The 15,091-nt window shown below is 39.9% G+C and overlaps 1 protein-coding gene across 4 annotated transcripts in view; it reads right to left on the bottom strand.

Moving 5' to 3' along the window:
• The window catches only part of Grhl2 (grainyhead like transcription factor 2), a 144,730-nt gene that overhangs the window by 82,457 nt on the left and 47,182 nt on the right, over positions 1-15,091 (bottom strand). For all 4 annotated transcript variants that reach the window (XM_015486346.2, XM_048801931.1, XM_048801932.1 and 1 more), the window contains exons 3-6: positions 13,308-13,375; positions 8,400-8,793; positions 3,360-3,415; positions 984-1,140 (exon numbers count right to left, since the gene is read on the bottom strand). In XM_015486346.2, the coding sequence (XP_015341832.1) occupies positions 984-1,140; positions 3,360-3,415; positions 8,400-8,793; positions 13,308-13,375 (675 nt within the window). The remainder of the gene's footprint in view (positions 1-983; positions 1,141-3,359; positions 3,416-8,399; positions 8,794-13,307; positions 13,376-15,091) is intronic.

Below are 15,091 nucleotides of genomic sequence, written 5' to 3'. Positions count from 1 at the left end.
CTGTGGCTGTGGTTGTTGTCATGGTATATCCTCCATCATGGTTTTGACCACAGGGGTGGGGCATTCTAATTCACCTGATGCACATAGCATACTGGACACCTTTTGACCTCAGCCCCTGTGTGAGACCTTGGCCCCATGTGTGCTGGAAGTAAACTTGGCCTGCACCATGCTCTAAGCATGCCATGCTATTCCCCTGCTAGCATTCCCAGGAGCTTATCAGGAAGAAGCTATAGGCAAAGTAAGGGGAGCTGGACACCATGGATACAACCGCATAAAGCATTTTAAAACAAACCAGAAAAGTCTACTTTACAACAGACTGGGAGAGTTCTTCAACCTCTTCTCAGAGCTTGACTATAATTTTCCTTTTCAGTAGAGAGGGATTACCAAGGATTACCCTTCTTGGCAGTAGTGAGCATACCAGAAACTGGCAAGATTCCAAAGCAGTGAGTTAGGGATCCAGTTTCATTTCTCACAAATAGGACTAATACACAGGAACCTGAAAATTCCCCCAGGTTGTTCCTGGTGGGGATCAGGCCTCATCCCTTGAACCCTGAGTAAGCCCTGGGCTACAGAAGGCTTCCAAACAAAGTTGAAAAGGGCCCAGGGACTCAGAATTAATTTCTTTCTCCCTTACATCAAGCAATATCTCGTCTCACCCACAGACATGTCCTGATTTACAGTTACTTATTTGAAAAATTAAGATCAATTGAAAACAAACATACAGCATCCAGGCAGGAATGAAAGAAGGAAAATTCCCTGGATACAGTCAGAAAGCCTGTTCCACCACACTCCTTCCCTGGGGTTTATTTGTTACTGATTAAAACGAGGAACTAGCCAATAAGTTTTCTTGCTCCAACTCTCTTATATTTGTTCTAGAACTATTTATTTTGGAATTTTTTTCCCATGCTGTTCCACAGGCTGTGAGGTAGCTATTTCACTCATCTGATCTCTCTGTACTTCATTTGGAGAAATGTAGCCCATACCCTGACTTTGCTGATGGGATGTCGGAAGCATTTGTTGTCCCCGGTCTCACTGAGTGTTATGGCGTAGAACTGTCCTTTGTTGAGGTAGGTCATAGGGCCCTCCCCCTGCTTCTGACGGAGAGATTTGGTGGCTTCCAGGGTGTATTGAAATGTGCCGCTGTGAACAGAAAACAGTGGTCAGATGTGTTCCCTAGACATTTCTACCTTCCTGACCTGTTCCACATCAAGAGCATTCTGTATGAATATTAACCAAAGTTTACTCTATTTTAAATAGAGACAAAATATAGCATATGGCAAAAGAGATGAGACCAGACCAAAGGTCATTGTAGGTATAATGTATACAACATTTCTAATAGTGTTCCATAAAACAGATGGTTTAGAAGGGGAGAAAGTCCAGGGTGTGCTTGGCCAATTGGGCAAGCTTGTTGCAGAGAACCTCGGGTATATCTTAGTTGGCATTCAGGTAATGCCAACTAAAACTTCACAATTGTTAGAATTTGCCACTTTTATCCTAACCACTTGCCAAAAATATGAATGCTTTTGTTCATTTCAGGTTGCCTAACCTTCTTTGTATCTTACTAAGATATTACCAATAGCTATATTTCACTTAAAAATATTTTGAGGGCTGGGGATGTGGCTCAAGCGGTAACGCGCTTGCCTGGCATGCGTGGGGCGCTGGGTTCGATCCTCAGCACCACATAAAAATAAAATAAAGATGTTGTGTCAAACTGAAAACTGAAAAATAAATATTAAAAAATTCTCTCTCTCTCTCTCTTCTCTCTAAAAAAAATATTTTGAAATATGAAAATCCAGAACCAAACATTCTATTGAGAATCTAGTTCTCTAACAGGGAGTATTTTCTGTGTTTGTTTCTTGTTCTGAAATCTGCAAAAAAACTTACAACAAAGCTACTCTAAATCAGGGGTTTTCAAATGATGATCTGTGGACCACAAGCTGCTCAATGTCTGTGTGCATAAATAAAGTTTTATTGGAACATGACTACACTAATTTGATTATGTATTGTATAAGACTGCTCTCATCTACAACTGCAGTTCTTAGTTGTGATGAGCACTATAGCTTGACAAATCTAAAATGTGTACTATCTAGTGCATCACAGAGAAAGTTTGCAGATCCTTGCTTAAAACAGTTTCCTTAACATTGTTTAAAAGATGTAATTTACAAAACAAAAACACCAATTTTTTCCAACTTTGAAGAACGTATCAATTGTTTACAATGAACACAATAGATGTGACCACAATCTTTTTTGTTTAACGTGTTCACTGAGAAATATTTACTTCTGGGCTAGGGATATGGCTCCCAGGCAGAGCGCCTGCTTGGCATGTGTGAGAGCCTGGGTTTGACCCCCAGGAAGGAAGGAAGGAAGGAAAGAAGGAAGAAAGGGTGGGCTTCTGCTGTACTGTAGGATGGGCCACAGCTACAAACACTGTATTTTCTGAATCATCTGGCACTCTCCATTCTGTATTTTTTTCAGTCCTTTCATTTCATAGTCTTTAAAAGACTGGGTGCAAAGGTGATTCTCAAATTCTCTCTTAAAATGACCTATTTGCAAGGATTAGGAGAGACTATTGCCTTCTATGTTAGCTACTTCTGTAATATTATTTTATTTGTACTTTAACTTTTATAATGAGAAAGAATTCTAAGGGGAAAAAATAATACTCTTCTTATATGATAAAAATCTGAGGCTTAAGCAAATGAGCTAAGCAAATTCCAGAATATGTATCTTAGAGCATATGGGAAATAAATCAATTACAACAGAACCATTTGCCGTGATATTTTGCCCAAAAGAACAATTATGATACAGTACCATAAAATAATACAAATTTAGACCTGATTACAAGCTACTGGTCACCTAGATAGTTGGGTCAAAGATTGTTTTTAACATATAAAGAAAGCTTGGAACCCTCTTCCCAGAAATAGTCATATATGAACATTAACAACTTTTAGTATAATTGCAGAGGTTCATATCCCCCCAGGCTGTCCAGAACATAGGGTAAGAACTCTGGATTCAGCCCACCTTCCTCCTTCCATAGCTTGGGAGGGTCTAAGAGACCTGCTCAAACCATCTGACAATGGTGGCAGCAGAAGAGAAATCAGGCCAAGTGACTGAACTGAGAGCCAATCACACAGTGCTTTGGATTTTACACACAAACCATCTATGCATTTCCATATTTTGGAAGGTAATTTGTCAAGATTGGAAATAATGATGTAGAAGTTCATTTGCACAGAGCAAAGAATGGAAGGCAAAGGAAATCAGATTGTTCTATGAAAGTACACAAAGAAAAAATTGTTCAAAAGTGTAACTTACAGGAACAGTTAAAGGATCCTTAATGAAGGTGCAACTTCTGGTTTACCTACCTTGACGTCTGGTCATACATGTACTCCTCAGCCCCAACTGAAGCACTCCGAAATTTCTGCAAAATTTAAGTCATTAAAAAAAAAAAAGTAGATCATTACACAGGAAAAAAAATTATAAGTATATTCTGTTTTAGCCTCTCCTTAGAAAGGAAAGTTGTATATTGCGGGCACTATGTTTTCAAATGACAAAAATAGTTTCCACCTCTTTACAGAACTCACATACCACTTCCTCCCTGAGGGCTACACTCAACAGAAGATACATTCAGGCTTTGGATGTTATTCACATGTCCACAGGTGTTCCCAAAGCATTTGCAGTTAGAAACGATTTCCTCAAACATAAAATATCACTTTCATTTTTTATTTTCTCCAACACTCTTACAAATATCACAAACTCTGAATTCATGAAATATAAATAACACAGAGGGCCCATAATGTAGCAACATGTGTGCCCTCTGAGTGGTTAGAAGCACAGGATCTAGAGCAAGACTGCCCAGGGCCAACTTCTAGCTCTCTTACCTGATACTTCTATAAAATAAAGCCAACTTGATATTTTCTCCATCTGTTAAATGCCTACGGATACCAATTAGAGGGACTAAACAGGTAACAAAATATTACTAAAAGTGATTGGTACATAGTGAGCACTATGGATGTATATTAAGCACTACTAAGTGGTAACAGCTTGAGCATGGTCAAGTCCCTTCTTTAGGGATCACTATGATCACATTTTAAGAGTCGGGTTTTGGAGGAAACTTTATGTCTAGTATTACACAAAACATCCAGAGATGTTTGTTTATATATATGGTTCAAATAGAATGCATTTTGCTACATTTTAGAACATTTTCAAAAGTATATGCCCCAAAGCCTTAACTCTTGATCCTAAAGCAATAATAGAATACTAGTGGAGAAGCACTAGGTTGGCCACACACACCCAGCCCTCTCACTGTGACCTTTTATTTTTCAAATATCTCTAAGAAATCAAAAAAATTATAAATAGTGTGCAAGCCCTCTATAGAAAAACAACAGGATTCTCAACAAGTAGAGAAACAAGAAAAATACACAACTGAGAAGGTGAAAATCAACACTGACAATCGGCCTGGATGGTCCTAAGAGAGTTCAGTGCTTCTGGGGGAGGATAGACAAGGCAGAAGATTAGCAGTATCCAGCAGAAGCCCAGGACCCGATAGCACAGCTACAAGAGCAGGTAACATCCTCTTCCCTAAGTGATTTCAGCTTTCTTTACAAAGACATCCCCAGGTCCACTTTGATCATCCCATCCCTTGAACAATGATTACCAAGTACCTGGTTTCTGAGGGCCCCTACATCTGGACAGGATCCAATCCAAACTGCTCCCTTCCCTCCTGCTAGACAAACACACAAACACACATAGGAATCCATCCCAAATAGCAAATGAAATTCACCCATTCAACAAGAGTTCCAGATACATTCTTAGTTTACCTAAAAGAAGGACTAGATTTTAGACAAATTTTCCATCATGAAATTTTCTTGGTGAAAATACTTCAAACTTGCTCTTAGAACCAGCTGCAAAACCAACAACAACCAAAAACAAAACAAAACAAAACAAACAAACAAAAAAACAGCCTCAAGATCATAGCAGATCATTTGGTTTAATGTACATCAGGCTGAAATACAATCTACAACACAAACTCCAACCTCCAAGACGAGAAGAGCAGCAGCTTAACTAAATGCTTCATTTTTAGCTTTTGGCAAGTTCCTTTGCTTTCTCATCGACTCCAAAATAAAGCTCCGAACACAATAGCTTCCTTTCACATGGCTCTTTATCTACAACACAAACATAACTGATATTCCATCCCCCCAATAGTATGATGTTTCCGTTGACATTGGACCATATCCACACACTCTTCTGTGACTAACAGAATGTCTCTAGAAAGTGTGAGAAAATACATCAGTGGCAACCCACTGGTGAAGAAACTTGTATCTAATCCCTCACCTGGGATTATGGAGTGGTAGTTTCAGTTATTTGTTTTTCCTACAGAAGCATCCCTGACTGCTGGGGGACAAATTGAGTATTCAACAATATCAAAGACTCTACAAGATCCCTCACTCAGTTAAAAGAAACTTTTTAAAACTACTTTCAGCATTATAACAGGAAGCTAACTGTAAGACTTTTTTTCCTTTTTTATTATGAGGATAATAAAAGTTTAGTTGTAAAGCCACCAAACTCCAAGAAATATGATAGCCTCTTAGGGGCAGGGAATTTCTCATGTCTGGCTCTGGTCATGCTGACTGTAGAAAACACAGCAGGTGCCCCTAAATGACTGGTGTCAGGAGTGGCAGGGCTGGGTGCACCAGCTCCCACAGGTCTGCAGGCAGCTTATGCTGCTTGCCAACCTTTTCAGCCTCTTCTCCCCACCCAGAAGATAAGAACTATCTACGGCCATAGATAAAGGACACGCAGATTTTAAACAAACATTTGGCGAGTCACTGACTTAAGCAATGGAACTATTGAGAATTGGAAGGTCCCACACAGTCTTCTCCAAGAGTATGGAGGTGAAAGTTAAAGATGTAGGTGCTGGAGCAGCCAACTTGGGTCAAGTTTCATCACTCCCACTTGCTGCTAAGTAACCAATTCTTGTGTTCTCTATGCCCTGGTTTCTTCATTAAGAAAAGAAATTTGACAATAATGCTACATCCTCATGCGGCTTTCAGAAGGATTAATGAGTACACATCACCTAGAATGACGCTGCTATGGTTTCTGGTTTCAATGTATCCCAAAGTGTCTGTGTTGAAACCTTAACTCCAATGCAATAGTGTTGAGAGGTGAGATATTTAAAAGATGACAGGTTGTGAGGACGGCCATGGTGACTGGATAAAGGTAACTGTTGTGGAAGTGGGTTGTCACTGAGAAAGTGGGTTTTTTTTTTTTTTTTGGCTTAATGTTTATTTTTTAGTTGTAGGTGGACACAATACCTTTATTTTATTTTTATGTGGTGCTGAGGATGGAACCCAGTGCCTCATGCATGCTAGGCGAGCACTCTACCACTGAGCCACATCCCCGGCCCCAGGAAAGTGGGTTCTTACTGCCAGAGTGGGTTTGTTACAAGCCCACTCTGTCACACATGTGTACCTTTTGCCCTTCTGCCATTCTGCCATGGGATGATGTAGCAGGAGGCCCTCAGCAGATGTGACTCCTTGATCTTGAAGTTCTCAACCTCCAGAACAGTTTGCCAAATGCATTTCTATTCACTGAAAATTCCCCAGGCTCCGGCATTGTTACTACAGCACAAAACAGACTAAGATGCATGCCTAGCACACAATAAGTGTTTACCAAGTGTTGGGTTTTTTAGTTGTAGATGGACACAATACTTTTATTTTTTTATTTATTTATCTTTATGTAGTGCTGAGGATTGAGCCCAGTGTCTCACACATGCTAGGCAAGTGCCCTACCACTGAGCCACAACCCCAGCCCTTACCAAGTGTTACTATTTTTCAATGTTATTATTTAGCAATGAAATCTCAAACTCCAGTAACTACATTTTTGTCCCAAATAAGCAGCCAGCTTAAGATATTTGGCATGCTGCCACCATGCTTCTCCTCTTTAGGAAATTAAAAACTACCCATTTCCCCCTTCTGCCATCATGTTTAAAATTGGAAAGACAATGAGTATCATCTCAAATCCAGATGCGCTGCTCCCTAAAGGTAAAGAAGGTGATGATCTACTAAAGGTATACATTACATATTCTAGGTCAAATATTGGAGAGATGGCCCACGATTATATCATGAACAGATATTCTGAGAAGATTTCAAGGCCATTAAATGGATGCAAGATCATTATTTCAACAAATGGTGCTGAACTACTGATTATCAGTGTGTGGGGGGAAACAGAACATTTTTTCCTTACTTCATATCAAATATAAAATTTACCTAAGAATGGATAAGAAGCCTACATGTAAGAGGTAAAGTTATTAGGCATCTACAGGGAAAAAATAATTTGTTGTAACATTGGGATAGGAAAAGACTTCTTAAACAATATCCAAAAGTATCAACTATGAAGGACAAAATTGACAACGCAAGCTTCATCAGATTTAATACTGTTGCTCCTTGAAAGACATTTAGGAAACTAAAAGGTACAAGATACCAAACAAGATGATAAAGAGCTTATATTCACACTACTTAAAGAACTCTTACGACCTAATGAAAGAAACATAAATAAGCCAATTTGAAAATTGGGCAAAGAATTTGAACAAATACTTCACAAAAGAAGACACAGGGAGGGCCAAATAAGTATATGAAACAGCTCAACAGAAATCAGAGAATGCAGACTCAAATCAAAATGAGATACCATGTTATATCACTAAAATAGCTAAAGTCTGAAAGAGTGACATACCAAGTTTTAGAAAGAGTGTGGAAGACAGGCATCCTCATACATTGCCAATGGGAATGAAAACGGTACCATCACTTTGAAGCACTGTGTGAGAGTCCCTTGTAAACTTAAATGTGCATTTACCAAATGGCCCAGAAATTCCAGCCCTAGGTATTTGCTCATGACAGGCCTCTGTCCACATTAAAAGATACACATGAAGCTGGGCATGGTGGTACACGCCTGTAATCCCTGTGGTTTAGGAGGTTGAGGCAGGAAGATCACACGTGTGTTCAAATCCAGCCTCAGTGACTTAACCAGGCCCTAAGCAACTCAGTGAGATCTCTCTCTAAATANTATTTTATTTAGAGACAGGGTCTCACTGAGTTGCACAGGGCCTTGCTAAGTTGCTGAGGCTGGCTTTGAACTCATGATCTTCCTGCCTCAACCTCTGGAGCCACAGGGATTACAAATGTGCACCACTACGCTTGGAAAGAATATTTCTTAATGCCTCAAAAATATTTTATCTTAAGACTAAAGCTAAAAGGATCTGTCATTTAAGAGTCGAGAAAAAATAGCAATGTTCTACTCACATCCACTCACCTAGAGAAAATTCCAGAACACCTAAACTCACATTTCCATTCATTTAATCCACTTAAAAAGAGAAGAGAGAGCACAGTGGAGCTTGGGCCCTGGCTCACCTCCGTGGTGCCATCTTTGAAGCCCTCGCTGTAGGTGCTGTCCGGGGTACTGCGCTGGTCGTCCTTGAGATAGGTGCTGTGGCTGGCGATGGAGGGCAGGTCGTACTGAGTCTGTTCAAAGATAACCACGCGCTGCTCCTCCCCGTCTCCCCGGGTGTAGTGCCCAGGTTGGGTCATGAACACAGGCGTGAAATCTTCAGCTTTGACCACGGTGATCCCTGACACCGGGATGATGGCGGGGCTCTCGGTGAGGTTGACGCTGTACTGTTCCCGCTTTGAATGCTCCAGGTGCTCTTGATTTAGGGAAAGGTTCACGGGAACTGTCTTTAGGACCTGCACGCGGTTTTCTCCTCCGCTCAAATTACTCTGGGCTTCACTGGCGCCAAGACAGTTTCTGTGTGTACAGACCCGACCCCGCAATGTCATACAATTAGAAAAGTCACCACTTTGCCACTCACAAGAAAATACCGGATGCAGGCAGTCATTAGGGGGAAGGTTGACAGGGAACCTCACAACAGAATGCAAAGGATCTTTGCATCACCAGAAGCAGGACAATAAGCCATGCATGTCCCTGATATCTCCCAATGTCAACTACTCAGTGCCACCATAGAGCATTACTGTTCCAAAAAAAAAAAAAAAAAAAGAGTTGACTCTAAATCTGATCATGCCTTTAGACCTAACTTTCAGCTCTTGGGAATACAGGAACTAGAAGAAATATTTAAAAAACAAAAAGAAACAAACCAGAATGTAGCACACCTGACGGACGTAAATTTGTCAACAAGTCAAAGGCACAAAAAACAAACAAACAAACAAAAGCAAAAACAAAAAAACCCAACAACAACAACAATAAAAGAGGAAGGAGGACAGTTTTAAATCAAAAATTATTTTAAAACCCTAATAATCAAGTATGATGAGTGGATGATGAGTGGATCATGTTTGGACCCTGACTTGAACAAATTGAAGAGATAGTAGGAGAGGCAGGGGGACTTTTTGAGGAAATTGACTATGGACTAGGAACTTAAGAAAGTAGCATTAACATAGTTGCTTGTGATAATGATTTTGTGTTTATGTAATAAAATATTGTTTTTAGAGGTCCAAATCAGAAGAGGTTAGAAGTAAAAAGACGGTGGGGTCAGGATTAAAATGAAGGAAGAAAGAGTAAGAGGGAAATTGTGGATACCAAGGCGGTGTGATGAAAATTTATCAGTATGAATTGGAAGATGTAATGAGCATTTGAGGAGGACGTTGTACTGTCCTCTGCACTTCTGTATGTGGTTGCAAACTCTCAAAAGTTTTTAAGAGAAAGAGAGAAACACAACAGGATAAGCATGGTAATTTGAAGAGTGGAAGGAGGGATATTTTTCACCATTCTGTGGGTTAAATTTCTTAAAGGAAATAAGAAATAAGAATTTAACATTAAAGTATCTTTCCCAGATTGAGAAATAGCTTGAGTACATAGATAGACATTGTTAGCACTGAGGTACTTTTGGATCTTAAGGAAGTGCTATGACTGGGCAGGAAGTGGTGGGCACACCTGTAATCCAAGTGGCTTCAGAGGCTGAGACAGGAGGATTGTGAGTTCAAAGCCAGCCTCGGCAAAAGTAAGGTGCTAAGTGAGACTCTGTCTCTAAATAAAATACAAAATAGGGCTGGGGATATGGCTCAATGGTCAAGTGCTCCTGAGTTCAATCCCTGGTACAAAAAAGAAAAAAAAAAAAGAAGCCGTAACTGGGCTTATGGATAACAAGATCTCTGACCTCTTGGCTGGTAGAGAGAAAGGAGTGGGTTTAGAAAATTAATTCTTGGCAGGTTAGAATGAAATACTTTCATTTAGACTAAAGAATTCCAGGAAAGAGCAGAAGCAAAGAGGAACATATAAATGGAAGATAATTATTGATAGAAAACTGATTTTACTAGCAAGATCCCTCTGCTCCGTAAAATTGGAAGAGGGGGCACTTTTATTCATTTATGACTGTTCTCCATATTATGGAGATAAATAGACATTTTCCATGAAACCTTGTCTTAGATAATCTGGGATGTTCTGGATTTTTTTAAATTTGCTTATTTTTTATATAGCATGTACTTTCTGGGGCTGTTTAGCATCTCTTATGGAGTGAAATATTTGAATAAAATTTTGTCTTCCAAAAATTGGGCTCTCTTGGCTCCTTTCTATCATGAGAAGTCCAATAGCCTCTGAGCTCACCTATCAAGCAAGACATGGTTGTTTTTAGCTTTGAATTTTCAGATAAAACTTCACAGCGAAGTTTGAAGAAAGAAAGGTTCCCCATGAACAAAGCCAAAAGAAAAATAGCTAAACATCTCTGAGTCTGTCACAGTTCTGTAGAAACAATAATAATAATTCTAGGAACTCATACAGACATTCTGGCTTTCAGCATTAACCCGTTTTCATGGTAGGATCAATGGAGTGAATCGCATATAAGACACAGTGAAGATTTAGAAATTATGTTTCATCTGAATCCAGTTAGGAGGATGATGCCAAAAGCCAGACCACCCATTTACATCAGCACCTCCTAAGCCCCGTTGTTTAGAACATTGCATGGAATGTTAATGGTTGTTCCTTTAAAAAAGAAACCTCATGATAAAATCAGTGTTAAAAAAAAAAAAAAACAGAAAAAAGTATTGCCATAACAAGACCACCCTGAGTGGGCCTCAACATCATGAACACAGTAAGGGCCCCTGGTCATTCCTTTACTAGTTAAATTGGAACCTAGAATTTACCAAACCCCTCTGGTGGAGAAAAAAAAAAAAAAACCAATTCTTGTGGATAAGGTCCTGCAGATTGAGTAATGATGGGTTTGTCTACCCTGATTGGTTGCCAAGGCAATTACCCACTTTCCACTCTGGACTTCACACAGGCACATTTTTTGACTTTGCCAGAATATTCAAGCTTGTCTATAGTCTATTTCAGGCCAGATTTTTCAGTTCTTTATTTCATGTAAAACATGAATTTTAAACAAAGAGCACAAGTCCAAATATCCTCTGGTGTTCTTATTAACACATAAATCAGCAAACTATAGAGTTGTATAAATCTAGCTGAATTGTTATTACCATATCACCAGGAAATAATCGACTCAGACACCACACTATGATATGTGACTGTGCTTCTGTCATGAAATTAACTTTAGAAGCTGATGCCAGAGAATTTTAGAAAGACATCCAAGAAATGGGAAATTAGAACAAAAGAAGAATTATTGTGGGATACTGGCCTACCTGCAATAGAACTTAGAATTGAACTATATTGTAAGAAAAAATTGCCATACAAAGAATGGTGCGCTGAATACACTTTATAAAAAAATTGGATTGTGTCATTGAGAGTCTGTTATTTTCCCCAAGTAGTAACTTCTGTATACAAACAGTTGTAATGATATCATGTTAGCACATGGCACCTTAATTCATGAACACATAGCAGATCAAAATGATATCCTTCCAAATTAGATTCAATGAGAAGTCTGCTAAGTCATAATTATTCTATACAAGGTGGTTTACTCTACCTCCTAGCCAGGTTTTTTTTTTTTTTTTAAGGTGCTTCATGGAAATCACAAAAATAATTGCTGAAATACAACAAGTGTTGTCACTCTGAAATGTTGCTCTAAAATATGCCTTAATAAAAATGGCTTCTCTTGCCTCTGATGTATCATGCAGACAGAGCACACAGCCTAGGCTCATTGTGCCCTGACTCCATTGTGATTATTGGCCTAGGCTTAGCAGACAGCACAAGCCATTAGCTCAATAAAACTGGCTGTATGGAGGAAATGTCACAATACCTGAAGAGTGAGGTCCTGAGACCTCAGGATAGTTTCAGAAAGTCCCTAGTGGAACAGTGAATGAGGCACAGACAGTGTGATCTGCCGGGGTGGGTTATATACAGGGGCTGCAGAGCCCAGGGTTGCTAGGGAGCAGAGTGACCTCTGCTAGTAGGAAAAAAAAAAAAAAAACAAAGATCATAATGTCATAGCAGTTTCTATCCAGGACAGGTATGTTTCTGACATAGACACTGGCTAGAGATTTTATTTCTCCTGGCTTCATACTTCCATGTGAAAGAAACTTCTAGAGAAAACCCCTGTGATTTCTCTCCATCCCACTGCAGAGAAAAAGTTGGTGACTTGAAGGGAAGTAGCTGAAGGGTGGTCCCCTCCTTTTGTTTGGATCATTCTGAACCAAAAGACAGCACCCTGCTGTACCATAGTGGTATGACGTTCTACCTTGAGTCACCTAAGTCAAAACTGAAGATTTATGGGCTACAGATTTCAAGTCACATTCTCCAATTGGTTTCATTATACATAAAATTGGTGGCATTTTTCCCCTTTTAAATATCAATTTATCTGTGTCCTGGTTGTTACTGGTTCTTAATTCAAAGGGGTAGAAAGGTGTGTGTGCACAGGGGGTGACATAATGATCTCCTAATGGCTTTCCCACCCTTGTACCTAAAGAGCACTCACACAGATCCTGGCCCTCCACCAGCTGCCTCCCTCAGCTAAGAAGGAGCCCTACCACCTCCCTTAGGAAGAGGGATCCTCAATATTTCCGTGTCTCACTCCCTCCAGGCCTGGCGCATTGGTGGAGCCATGGTACTAGTCAGAAATGTTTACCCCAGCAGTTGGCTCCCTTGCCAGCCTATTCTCAGGCTTCTAAGCCTCCTTGGCAGGCTCCTCATCTGAAAAGCTTGCTGATGACCTTCTGGATGCATAATCAAAACAATGGAATTTTCTCTCCCTAGTGAGAGATTCAGTTTGGGTCCAAACTCCAACAGACAGAGGAGGGCAAAGCGTTTTGAACACATCGCCTCTCAAGAACAAAATTTCATTAGTTGAATACTACTTTTTTCAAGAAAAATGTAGAAAAGGAGATATTCTGAGGGTCTGGTAGATTCCTTTACACCCATCATACCTTTTATCCTGGTCTTCTTGATTGTCACTTGCTTTGTTGACAGACAGCAACCTCTTGTCTCGAGGAACCTGGAAACATGATCAATCAATCAGACTGACATGTAGGCAACAGTGACTGTGTGCAGAACCAGACATCAGTGTAAACAAAGAAATCACAATGGAACATTCTCTGGGAAGAAATGGCAAATCTGTTACTGTCAGGAGATGTTAAAGAGTGAGTAGCTTGAGTGACAATGACAGTGGACCCAGAATAAAAGGGGGTGGTGATAAACATAAGGTCACAACAGACATGATTTTGATGACCTTGTCCCTGTCCCTGATATCTTCATGCCCTCCCCACTTTGGAGAGGAGCAACTTGTATGGGTTGAGTCAGGACATGGGTGCCTTTGAGCAGACAGAAGCATCATGGAGTTACAGAAAGCATCTTGTTAAGGAGCAAGACTATCCCTTCCCTCTGATAAGGGACATCAGGTGCCAGCAAGAGCAGGGGGATTGAGGAGGGGACCACACTCTCAGCCAGTGGGGGAACAAGCAACTAATATACTTGGACCACCCATTACCACCCTCCCTACACAGCTTGGGAACTTGACTCCACAATTTCTTTTTCCAATGCACTTTCATTATCATCTTAACCCTAATGCCAACGTGTTACCTGAAGTGTTACTGAAAAGGTGCTTAGGAGGACACCCCTAAGTTCTCCAACCATCATCTCCCTGCTGTATCATGGATCCTCTGCTCGGCCATCATTTCCAAACACATGAGTAAGTAGGTTGGGATTTATTTGTTATTTACCTGTTTGTCTTTGGATTTTCAATACATCTTCAGATTTTCTTTTAACCGATCTCCTTTGCATCCAAATGCAGCCTTACATATTAAGATATAAACACATTGACGAGAAACATTCTTCCACTGGACACCTTGAGTAATTCCTATGGCCCAGATATGTATGCAAGCCCAGGTAGCTGGACTAGGGAGGTGACAGCAGGGTCACCAAGGGTCAAAACCTAAAGCCTGAGTTGGGGATGTGGCTCAAGCGGTAGTGCGCCTGCCTGGCATGCGTGCGGCCTGGGTTCGAGCCTCAGCACCACATACAAAAAAAAAAAAACAAACAAAGATGTTGGGTCCGCCAAGAACTAAAAATTTAAAAAAAAAATTAAAAAAAAACCTAAAGCCTGATTGCCTGGGTTTGACTCTGACTAAACTCAGCTTTCCTCATCTCTGTAAACTGAGCTTAATGATCATCCTGTACTTCGTAGGCTTTTAGTAAAATTAAATTAGGTAAATTTTTGAAAGCATTTAGAATGTCTGGTGCTTTATAGGTATTTGTTAAAATAAATCAATTGTAAGTCCTTTATGTCAATTTTGGGAGTCTACAACATACCAGGCATTGTTAAATATTAGATAGAAACGGCATGAATAAAACATGGTTCCTGTCAGGAATTGAAGAGGACAGATCTAGTCCTCAATACCTAGTACATCAATGTTCATTGCAACTCTATTCATGATAACCCAAAGGAGACAACCCAAGTATATATCAACAGATGAATGGGTAAACAAAATGTGGTGTATCATATATAGGAATATTATTTGGACTTAATAAGGAATGAAATTCTGCTATAATTACGGCAATTATGCTATACTATGGATGAAACTTGAAGATATTATGCTAATAAACTAAGACACAAAAGGAAAAACGTTGTATGATTCCATTTATATGAGGCACCTAGAATAGGTCAAGGGGACAGAAGTCAGAATAGAAATCCCTAGGGGTTGGGTTGGGGAGA

The sequence above is a fragment of the Marmota marmota genome, unplaced genomic scaffold (assembly GCF_001458135.2).
Source record: "Marmota marmota marmota unplaced genomic scaffold, marMar, whole genome shotgun sequence".
Classification (NCBI taxonomy): Eukaryota; Metazoa; Chordata; class Mammalia; order Rodentia; family Sciuridae; genus Marmota; species Marmota marmota.
This window is presented reverse-complemented; position numbering and strand designations above follow the sequence as displayed.